At 43.9% G+C, this 11472-nt stretch overlaps 1 protein-coding gene across 1 annotated transcript; it reads right to left on the bottom strand.

Annotated features, from left to right (window-relative positions):
- Positions 1-3810: 3810 nt before the first annotated feature.
- LOC118386172 (phosphatidylinositol N-acetylglucosaminyltransferase subunit A-like) lies at positions 3811-11180 on the bottom strand. The gene is made up of 7 exons (XM_035773669.2): positions 10745-11180; positions 6058-6571; positions 5592-5862; positions 5325-5457; positions 5108-5240; positions 4635-4841; positions 3811-4495 (listed from the first exon to the last, which is right to left on the bottom strand). Exons 2-7 carry the CDS (start codon positions 6502-6504, stop codon positions 4205-4207), a joined length of 1482 nt encoding a protein of 493 aa, XP_035629562.1. The 5' UTR covers positions 6505-6571; positions 10745-11180; the 3' UTR covers positions 3811-4204.
- Between the last annotated feature and the right edge of the window lie 292 nt (positions 11181-11472).

Raw genomic sequence — 11472 nt, 5'->3', positions numbered from 1 at the left:
GGGGAAAGTAAAGAAAAATGTTTTATATATACAGTACCAGTCAAAAGTTTGGACACACCTACTCATTCAAGGGTTTTTCTTTATTTTTAATAGACCAGAATAATAGTAATAGTGAAGAAATTAAAACTATGAAATAACACATATGAAATCATGTAGTAACCAAAAAAGTGTTAAACAAGTCCAAATATATTTAACATTTGAGATTCTTCATTCTCCACCCTTTGCCTTGATGCCAGCTTTGCACACTCTTGGCATTCTTTCAACCAGCTTCATGAGGTAGTTACTTGGAATGCATTTCAATTAACATGTGTTCCTTGTTAAAAGTTATTTTGTGGAATTTCTTTCCTTCTTAATGCGTTTTTGAGCCAATCAGTTGTGGTGTGACAAGGTAGGGTTGGTATACAGAAGCTAGCCCTATATGCTAAAAGACCAAGTCCATCTTATGGCAAGAACAGCTAAAATAAGCAAAGACAAACAACAGTCCATCATTACTTTAAGAATGAAGGTCAGTCGATCTTGAAAATTTCAAGAGCTTTGAAAAGTTCTTCAAATGCAGTCGCAGAAACCATCAAGCACTATGATTACATTGGCTCTCATGAAGACCACCACAGGAAAGGAAGACCCAGTGTTAACTCTGCTGCAGAGGCTAAGAAAATCAGCAATTAACTGCACCTCTAATTGCAGCCCAAATAAATGCTTCAGAGTTCAAGTAACAGACACATCTCAACATCAACTGTTCCGATTAGACTGAGTGAATCAGGCCTTCATGGTCGAATTGCTGCAAAGAAACCACTACTATAGGTCACCAATATTAAGAAGAGACTTGCTTGGGCCAAGAAACACGAGCAATGAACATTAGGTGGAAATCTGTCCTTTGGTCTGATGACTCCAAATTGGAGATTTTTGGTTGCAAGCACCGTGTCTTTGTGTGATGCAGAGTAGGTGAACAGATGATCTCTGCATGTGTGGTTCCCACCGTGAAGCATGGAGGAGGAGGTGTGATGGTGCTTTGCTGGTGACACTGTCAGTGATTTATTTAGAATTCAAGGCACACTTAACCAGTATGGCTACCACGGCATTCTGCAGCGAAACACTATCCCATCTGGTTTGCGCTTAGTGGGACAATCATTTGTTTTTCAAAAGGACAATGACTCAAAACACACCTCCTGTGTAAAGGCTATTTGACCATGAAGGAGAGTGATGGAGTGCTGCATCAGATGACCTGGCCGCCACAATCACCCGAACTCAACCCAATTGATTAGGTTTGGGATGACTTGGACTGCAGTGTGAAGAAAAAGCAGCCAACAAGTGCTCATCAGCATATGTGGGAATTCCTTCAAGACTGTTGGAAAAGCATTCAAAACAAATCAAAAATCAAATCACATTTTATTGGTCACATACACGTGATCAGCAGATGTTATTGCGGATGTAGCGAAATGCTTGTGCTTCTAGCTCCGACAGTGCAGTAATATCTAACAAGTAATATCTAACAAATTACACAACATATACCCAATACACACAAATCTAAGTAGGAATGAATTAATGCAGTATACATATGGACGAGCGATGTCAGAGCGGAACAGACTAAGATACAGTAGAATAGTATAGAAAAACAGTATATACATATGAGTAATAACAGATATGTAATCATTATTAAGTGAATGAGATACCAAAGATTAGTATAGAAAACAGTATATACACATGAGATGAGTACATTCAAAAGTTTATGGAAACATAGGGCTGTGGGAGTGTCCAGCTGTGGGAGTGTCCAGCACCTCTGGAACCTCTCTGCATACAGTACTCTCTCTCCTACATCTCTTTTAAAGATTCGGGGCTCATATGAATACCCTGAACCTACACTGGAAGACTACGGTCAAATCAAAGGTTTATTATATGTTAACATTTCATATTGGCTAGCTATCACTAAAGCTGGTAGCTTGGTTTGTTAGCCATTGCCAGCTAACGTAGCCTGCTAACTAACATCGGCTAGTTAACTAACCCATTTAGCATGGAAGGGAACATGGAAGGGAAAGTAAAGCCAAATGACCATTTTTTTCTTCTCAATTTGACAGAACAAAATATAAGCAACCTTGGTGTTTGTTTAACTTAATCACCAAACAGCAACAAAGCAGACAGTACCTAGGGTTCAGTCCTCTTTTTCTCTGATACTGTTTTTAACTGTTTGAATGTATGTATGTCCGTGCGTGTCTGAAAGAGAGGTTTGTTGTATTCTGTTTGTATGTCCTTCCTTTCCTCTGCTCTGTTCTCCTGTCACTTTGTAGATGAAATTGGCCCTTCATTTCAGTGATGTAAATGCACACCTGGGGGAGGAGAGATGGGATTAGGGAGGGGGAATGGGGAGAGGAAATTAGCCTTTACGGTTTAGGGCCCTGCACTGTTTTGATGATAAGCACAAGCTTTTGTACATCCTGTTTGAGAGGTGTATGTAATGGGGTCAATCTGCATGGTCAGATGGTAACAACGGCACACCACACACTGAGAGCAGAGGTGGATATGCAAAGATGGACCCTTTTAGTTTATGGATTCACAAAGATCAAGAAGAGGACACGTTTTTTTCCCTCCCGAAAACTAATGATTCGAAAACGCAATGGTTGGAGAATTGGTTTTGCTTTCCTGTTTTTTTTGTAGATGCATACAAAAAGTTTTGAATCTTTGAGTTTGTTTATTTGGAAGCCGATGATTAATAAAGAACCATGTATAAAAAATATTCTATCACACTGTTCACTTCACCATTGCTTTGTGATTTGGTTATATATTAAATTCCTCTACCCCACATGTCGAACTCAATTCCACAAAGGGTGAGTTTCCGCTGGTTTTTGCTCCACCCTTGTACTTGGTGGATGAATTAAGGTCACTAATTAGTAATGAATTTCAGGGATCCCGAATGGCGCAGCAGTCTAAGGCACTGCATCTCAGTGCTAGAGGTGTCACTATAGACCCTGGTTTGATTCCAGGCTGTATCACAACCGGGCGTGATTGGGAGTCCCATAGGGCGTTGTCCAGGTTAGGGTTTGGCCAGGGTAGGCCGTCATTGTGAATAAGAATTTGTTCTTAACTGACTTGCCTGGTTAAATTTAAAAAACTCTTTAGGCAGTAAATGTGTTTTATAGTGACAACAATAGATGTGCATTACCCAGTCTACGCCCCTAATGATGTGTGAATGGTGCCCTATCCTTAGACTTGAAATAAAGGAATGCCAACCACATCTCCTCCCCTTTCAGCTCTGCGTTTTGTCTGGTCAGCTGTTTACAGTGAAAACGGTGTTATTTTTGTTCCTATATACAGTGCGGCAAAAAAAGTAGTTAGTCAGCCACCAATTGTGCAAGTTCTCCCACTTAAAAAGATGAGAGAGGCCTGTAATTTTCATCATAGGTACACTTCAACTATGACAGACAAAATGAGAAAAAAAATCCAGAAAATCACATTGTAGGATTTTTAATGAATTTATTTGTTTGCTAGACTGTTCTCTCCACTACCGCATGGCAAGCAGTACCGGAGCGCCAAGTCCAAAAGGCTTCTGAACAGCTTCTACCCCCATTGCTGAACAACTAAGCAAATGGCTACCTGGACGATTTGCATTGACCCCCCCTCACTATTTATTATCTATGCAGTCACTTTACCCCTACCTACATGTACATATTACCTCGACTAACCTGAACCCCACACATTGACTCGGTACCGGTACCCCCTCTACATAGCCTAGTTGTTATTTTATTGTGTTACTTTTTTTATACTTATTTTCTTAAAACTGCATTGTTGGTTAAGGGCTTGTAAGTAAGCATTTCAAGGTAAGGTCTACACCGGTTGTATTCGGCGCATGTGACAAATACAATTTTATTTGATTTGATTCTGCCACTCAGAAGAATTAAAAAAAATAATAAAGAAATAACATTACAAAAGATACATAACTGCAAAGTATTGATCCTTTTGATCATATAAAGTTTAAGAAATAATACATTAAATATATAGAGGAAAACAAAACAAAAAAATAATTTAAAAAAACAAACAATCCTATTGAAAGCACACAGGTTCCCCCTGAAACATTCTGCAACGGGTGGTCAGTCTCCACAGGTCATAAGGTAGTGCGATCAGATATCAAGTAAAAAAATAAAAAAAAACATCCGTATTTTCAGGAGTTATATAACAATTGAGGATAAGGATTTGTGCCTGCTTGGAGTTGTGATCAGAGCTTGGTCTTGTGACCACTTGACTCCTTTGTCAAGACGGCACTTTTAGAGCGAGTTCCTTTCCTATCGCCCAAGCCCCGCCTCCACAACCCCTGAGGGCCCGTGGCGTCCATGGCAATATCTATGAGGCGGTCTGGGAGGAGCCAGCGGAGGAGGAGCAGGAAGAGGAAGTCGAGAACAGCAAAGAGGGCAAAGATGGAGCCTGCCACGGGGCCACAGTGGGCCCTCAGTCTGAGCAGCCGTCTGTCCAGAGGAAGAACCTCCTTCCCAGCGACGCAATCATATACCTGACAGAACAGAGAGAGTTAGTATCAATGAATTAGACCTCATCAGTATCTCAGTCGGAGTCAATGAAAGGTATTAAGAAAGTGTATCACAGTGTAGATTTATGAAACATAGAGAGTATGTAAGCATGAATGAGCCTACCTTCTCTGTTCTCTCTGCGACGTTCCTCCAGGTGTACAGGGTGCGGACGTGGGCGTGGATGGTGGCGGGGGAGTCAACGCGGCCCGATAGTTGCCTAGCGATGACACTCTCCAGGCCGAAACACAGAGAATGCACGGTTGGCTCGCACAGGGTGATCAGATGCTCAGGCAGAACCTCTGGGATCCCTCCAACACGCGTACTTACCACCTACACGCACACACACAAAATGATCAGATCTCAAACTCCCTCACATTACAAGCATACTCAACATCTAAACACCCACACATATACAAAGTTCACCACGTTGCCCCATTCATCTTAATGGACAAACACCCACTCAATCCACCACTGCTTGTCATTAGACAATCCCTGACTTACACCCAACCAGTTCCAGGTATCAACCACTTTATCTCACAGTGCACCAGCTAACGTATACTGTACCTGGCCTGTGTTGTGATAAGGGATGAACCCACCTGTAGTCCACAGCTGGCTCCCTCCACTATGGCCATGCAGAAGGCCTCAGTCAGGGAGGTGTTGAGGAAGATATGTCCCTGGACCAACACCCCACGCACATCCTTATGCTCCAGGGCCCCCAGGAGATGCACCCTTGGGAGAGAGAGAAGCAAATCAGACACATGCAGTACATATAAACACATACAACCACACACATACACCACTGTATAATTGTACCTGTCGTGTAGTTGGTATTTCTCTCTCACTTCCTCCAACACGATTCTCTTTGGTCCCTCTCCACCAATCAAGAAATGTACATCTGGATGTTTCAGACAGAGCTCTGGGATGATCCTTCCCAGAAGATCTATTCCTTAAAAAAGGGAAAGAGCAGGAAATGACACTTCACACTCCTACAATCATACCTACAGGAACTGTATGTAATGATAAATTACGTAGATCAAGTTTTTGCTACATTATATACAGTATAGTCTCAACCCACCCTACCTTTGCGGTAGACGAGACGGCTGATCACAACGATGGTGATCCTGTCGTCATGCCGTTGGGAGGGGTCGGGGGTGAAGTCTCTGGGGTCGACGGCATTGGGGATGACAGAAACAATCTCGGGGTCGAGGCCTGCCCTGAGCACTGTGTTCTCCTTACTGGTGTATGACACGCACACAATGTGATTGGTATCGCACAGAGACACAGCCAGCAGCTTATTGGTCAGCACCGAGCTGACGTCAGCAAAACCGAAGAGGGAGTGGTCAGTGAACACCTGTAAACAGAAAACAACCTTTAGTTATTTATACTAGATGGACACATAAAAAGCTATTTCAGGAATGTGATACGTTACCGCCTTGCCGTAGGTTGAGTCTGCAATGGCTCCCTATTCCTATAGTGCACTACGTTCGGTCAAAGGTAGGCTTAGTTTCACCACCCACAACACCCTCTCTGCTAGACTGCTACCCACCGTGTTGAGGCCCATGGTCTTGGCGTGGAACAGTGCATCGTGTCCCATAGCGGAGAAGGAGCTGTGGGCGTGCACCACGGTGATGCGTTCCCTGACGAACACACAGCGCAGAAGTGGCAGGCTGTGGAAGCAGGTGGTGACGGTGGACTGGTTGTACATCACCTGCAGGGGCAGGTAGTAGACCTTGAGCCCATTGGTCAGGTAGCGGACCCCCTTCCTGCAGCCGTAGGTGTGGGTGGCGATCACCACCTTGTGGCCCTTCTCGATCAGACACTGGGATAGATGGTAGATGTGGCTCTCCACCCCTCCCATATTGGGGTAGAAGAAGTCTGACACCATGCAAATGTTGTGTTTCCTGGTTGGGGCCTGGGGAGCTACTGTGAGCCCGTCATGGTGTCTGTTTGCTGGGGGAGCATGGGCAGCCGCCCCCCTCCTTCGCTGGCCCATGATGGTGGAGTGCTGTGGTTGTGTGCGTCACTCATACAGGCGTTTCACATGTAGAGCAACCATGCACCTGTGTAAATAATGAAAAATATATAAATTACAATGGCTAGCTACAACAACACAATCTGCTCAGACTAGCCTAGGACTCAATCTAATTACTATATCATACACTTTGGTAATGAAGCTTATCGAAAGATGATCTTATGAATAAGCGGTTGCAAGCTAGCTTGTCGAGATATCATCTGGCCGCATACACTGAGTGGTCCTTCTGTAGCTCAGTTGGTAGAGCATGGCGCTTGTAACGCCAGGGTAGTAGGTTCGATTCCCGGGACCACCCATACGTAGAATGTATGCACACATGACTGTAAGTCGCTTTGGATAAAAGCGTCTGCTAAATGGCATATATATATATATATACAAAACGTTAGGAACACTTACTAATATTGAGTTTCACCCCCTTTTGCCCTCAGAACAAACTCAATTTGTTGAAGCATTGACTCTCGGTGTCGAAAGCATTCCACAGGGATGCTGGCCTATGTTGACTCCAATGCTTCCCACAGTTGAGTCAAGCTTGCTGGATGTCCTTCGGGTGGTGGACCATTCTTGATACACACAGGAAACGGTTGAGCGTGAAAAACCCAGCAGCATTGCAGTTCTTGATACACTCAAGAACTCCGAAACACAACCCAACCTAGCCGCACCGCTTCTTGACACAACGCACATCCAACCCGGAAGCCAGCCGCACCAACGTGTCGGAGGAAACACCGTACACCTGGTGACCTAGTCAGCGTGCACTGCGCCCGGCCCGCCACAGGAGTCACTAGTGCGCGATGAGACAAGGATATCCCTGCCGGCCAAACCCTCCCTAACCCGGACGACGCTGGGCCAATTGTGCACCGCACCATGGGCCTCGCGGCCAGCTGCGACAGAGCCTGGGCTCTGGTGGCACAGCTAGCACTGCGATGCAGTGCCTGAGACCACTGCGCCACCCGGGAGGCCCATTTTTGTCTAACCTATTCACTGTTTGAATGGCACACACACAATCCATGTCTCAATTATCTCAAGGCTTAAAAATCATTATTTAACCTGTCAATCTACAAGGATTGAAGTGGATTTAACAAGTGACATCAATAGAGGATCATAGCTTTCACCTGGTCAGTCTATGTCATGGAAAGTGTAGGTGTTCCTAACAGCGGCGGTAAAATCACTGGGGAAGCCAGAAAAAAGGCCATATTACAACCAGTGTAGTGAAAATTGCGTTGTTTGCTCTTATAACCTGTTAATTCATATGCCTTGCGACCGTGATATTTAGGCCTAAAGGCTGAAACAATTAGACAGTGGTAAAATACAAAGACACCTTTGTTTTATCACAAAATCAGATAGCAACCTCTGTCCAGTTTAGTCCACAAATCATAAACTCAGCAAAAAAAGAAATGTCCCCTTTTCAGGACCCTGTCTTTCAAAGATACTTCATAAAAATCTAAATAACTTCACAGACCTTCATTGTAAAGGATTTAAACACTGTTTCCCAAGCTTGTTCAATGAACCATAAACAATTAATGAACATGCACCTGTGGAACGGTCGTTAAGACACTAACAGCTTACAGACAGTAGGCAATTAAGGTCACAGTTGTGAACACTTTGGACACTAAAGAGGCCTTTCTCTGAAAGACACCAAAAGAAAGATGCCCAGGATCCCTGCTCATCTGCGTGAACGTGCCTTAGGCAATGCTGCAAGGAGGCATGAGGACTGCAGATGTGGCCTGGGCAATAAATTGCAATGTCCATACTGAGAGACGCCTAAGACAGCGCTACAGGGAGACAGGACGGACAGCTGATCATCCTTGCAGTGGCAGACCACGTGTAACAACACCTGCATAGGATTGGTGCATCCGAACATCACACCTGTGGGACAGGTACAGGATGGCAACAACTGCCCGAGTTACACCAGGAACACACAATCCCTCCATCAGTGCTCAGACTGTCCGCAATTGGCTGAGAGAGGCTGGACTGAGGGCTTGTAGGCCTGTTGTAAGGCAGGTCCTCACCAGACATCACCGGCAACAACGTCACCTATGGGCACCAACCCACCGTTGCTGGACCAGACAGGACTGGCAAAAAGTGCTCTTCACTGACGAGTCGCGGTTTTGTGCGCATGGGGTGATGATTGGATTCGTGTTTATCGTTGAAGGAATGAGTGTTACACCGAGGCCTGTACTCTGGACACTCCATCTCTGATTTGGAGATGGAAGGTCCGTCATGGTCTGGGGCGGTGTGTGACAGCATCATCGGACTGAGCTTGTTGTCATTGCAAGCAATTTCAGCGCTGTGCGTTACAGGGAAGACATCCTTCTCCCTCATGGTGGTACCCTTCCTGCAGGCTCATCCTTACATGACCCTCCAGCATGACAATGCCACCAGCCATACTGCTCGTTCTGTGTGTGATTTCCTGCAAGACAGGAATGTCAGTGTTCTGCCATGGCCATCGAAGAGCCCGGACCTCAATCCCATTGAGCACATCTGGGACCTGTTGGTTCGGATGGGTGAGGGCGAGGGCCATTCACCCCAGAAATGTCCGGGAACTTGCAGGTAACTTGGTGGAAGAGTGGGGTAACATCTCACAGGAAGAAGCGGCAAATCTGGTGCAGTCCATGAGGAGTAGATGCACTGCAGTACTTAATGCAGCTGGTGGCCACACCAGATACTGACTGTTACTTTTTATTTTGACTCCCCCTTTGTTCAGGGACACATTCAATTTCTGTTAGTCACATGTCTGTGGAACTTGTTCAGTTTATGTCAGTTGTTGAATCTTCTTATCTTCATACAAATATTTACACGTTAAGTTTGCGGAAAACGCAGTTCCTCTCACGCAGTTGACAGTGAGAGGAAGGTTTTTTTTCTGAGTTTATTACATGTAACAGACAGTTACATGACCAACAGCATGGTCAAGCAAGTTAATGTTTCCGGATTTTACGGACCACTAAAGAACTATTGATTTAGAACCACAGTGAGTTACCGCAAGTCGCAAAGAAAACAGCAGCTGCCTCCACCATTCCATCACCTCTGCTTAGTCTAATACAGCGACAACTAAAAGATACCAAAAACAATTTATTGCAATCAACGTAAGCAAAATAAAATGTGGCTGTCCATGGTTCTGTCTGCATGAGTATGCGTGAACGCAAGTAGAGAATATGTTGATTCACCCTACTTGTAGAGAAACGCCAATGCCATCCTCCTTTCTTTCATGTTGACGAAACAGTCTATCACTCAGCCATACAGTACACGTGTTTATTTTTTTGTTGTCCTAGGCTACCTGGCTAAAATGCTTACTTGCAAGCCTAATTAAATTAATGGACAACTTTAGCTGGTTAACATTAGCCTGTTACATGCTGAATGTCCATGCTCTCAGGCCAGGGCACAACAATGCATGAATTAATGGTTTAATCAGAATCGTCATTATAATCATTGTCTAGTATGGAGAATTAAGTAAAACCACTAGACCAACTCCCTATCTCCATCCATGGATAATTTAGGAAAGGGCCAATTTTAGCAAGCAATCTAGCCACCAAAGGGCTACAACACAACGGGATGCAACAATTCAAGTTGTTCTGTCAATGATGAACGATCTCAATGCGATTTGAAGTGAGGGATGCCAAAATCCAAGCTGGCTTTCCTTGACACTTTTTTGGGGTGAGCCAAGGACCATTCACAGTTGAACTGGCTCAGTTTAGCTTAATTAACGCTGATTAAAAAAATATATAAAAAAATTGCCCGATCAAGGGAGGCCAAATGCTCGATGACTTCCGTTGCATTCCAATCAAGTATGGGAAGCAACAATGTCATACTCGTTTAGACCAGACAGCATGAGATAGATGGCATACACGTAGGGAGACAGATGTTCGCTGTTTAGTTTGCTCGGATGCTTTTTTTCCCGGTGAGATACATTCAGCTTCTGCGAATTGAAGGACAATTATGAAACACAGAGACGAAATACATATTGTTATATGCATTTTTTTCTCCAATTTAGCCTGGCTTCCCTTGGCATTTATGAATACAGCCATGGTTCCTAATCTTTGTACAGTGCAGATAACCCATTCGTTTGTAGCTTGGAGGTAACGTTAACTAGCTGCTGTAACTTTTTAGTTGGCTAGTTAACGTTAGAAATTAAGCTAGGTAAGCTAGTATGTTTGCTGTGATGCTGCAAAGGACTTTGAGGGTTCAAGACTTGAGACTATGACCTTACCTTCAAAGCAAAGAGAAATGTATTTTTGTTTTAAATAAATCAACAATTTTATCTTAGTTCATCGTTATTCAACCATATTCCGTCAATCAAAACAACACACACTTCCTGCTCCGCGTCATCATGTCAAAGATAGAACAACAAGACAGATATTTCACTGGATGTATAAATGTGAAGCAACCGGTTGGCGTTTCCACTCACAAGCAAATATGGTAGTGAGAGGTGCCTAACTGGCGCGTAGTGGGAGAAGAGGGAACGAGATGGATTTTGGCCGACATTTTCATCGATGAAACATTTGATCTCAATACACTTGTTATGAAGTGTTATTCTTTACAAATTTTACATTTCGCTGTTTGGGAGTGCAAATCCGAATTGAGTTACTGCACAAGGGAATTCATAGTAGGCGTTCCCTAACGAAATATGGAGACGTCTACGACAACGCGCCAATAGGTTATCGCTAACGCGTGCATGGCCCTGCCCACCTCCTTGTTTGTTCTGTCCACTATGACTAATTCGTTCCCATTGGAAACGACAAGCTGTGGTGTATCTTGGTTTCGTTATAAAATCTTTGATCATCTTCTTATTATTATTATTATTAGTCTTCTTCGTTGGATTTATTGGCGAGCTACATGCAAAAATGTTTGTCGCCTCTAACTGGATGGGGATTAAATTCACAAAATAAAACTACGGGGAAAATCAAATTAACATTAAAACACAAACTACGAAAGAAT

Source organism: Oncorhynchus keta, chromosome 7 (assembly GCF_023373465.1).
Source record: "Oncorhynchus keta strain PuntledgeMale-10-30-2019 chromosome 7, Oket_V2, whole genome shotgun sequence".
Taxonomy (NCBI): domain Eukaryota; kingdom Metazoa; phylum Chordata; class Actinopteri; order Salmoniformes; family Salmonidae; genus Oncorhynchus; species Oncorhynchus keta.
The sequence above is the reverse complement of the archived record's forward strand: the minus strand, read 5'-3'. Positions and strand labels throughout refer to the sequence as shown.

Coding starts and splice junctions, on each gene's coding strand:
- LOC118386172 (XM_035773669.2), bottom strand. CDS start 6,504: ATGGGCCAGCGAAGGAGGGGGGCGGCTGCCCATGCTCCCCCAGCAAAC. Junction 5,863..6,057: donor AGACCATGGGCCTCAACACG/GTGGGTAGCAGT, acceptor TTCTGTTTACAG/GTGTTCACTGACCACTCCCT. Junction 5,241..5,324: donor AAATACCAACTACACGACAG/GTACAATTATAC, acceptor CTCTCTCCCAAG/GGTGCATCTCCTGGGGGCCC.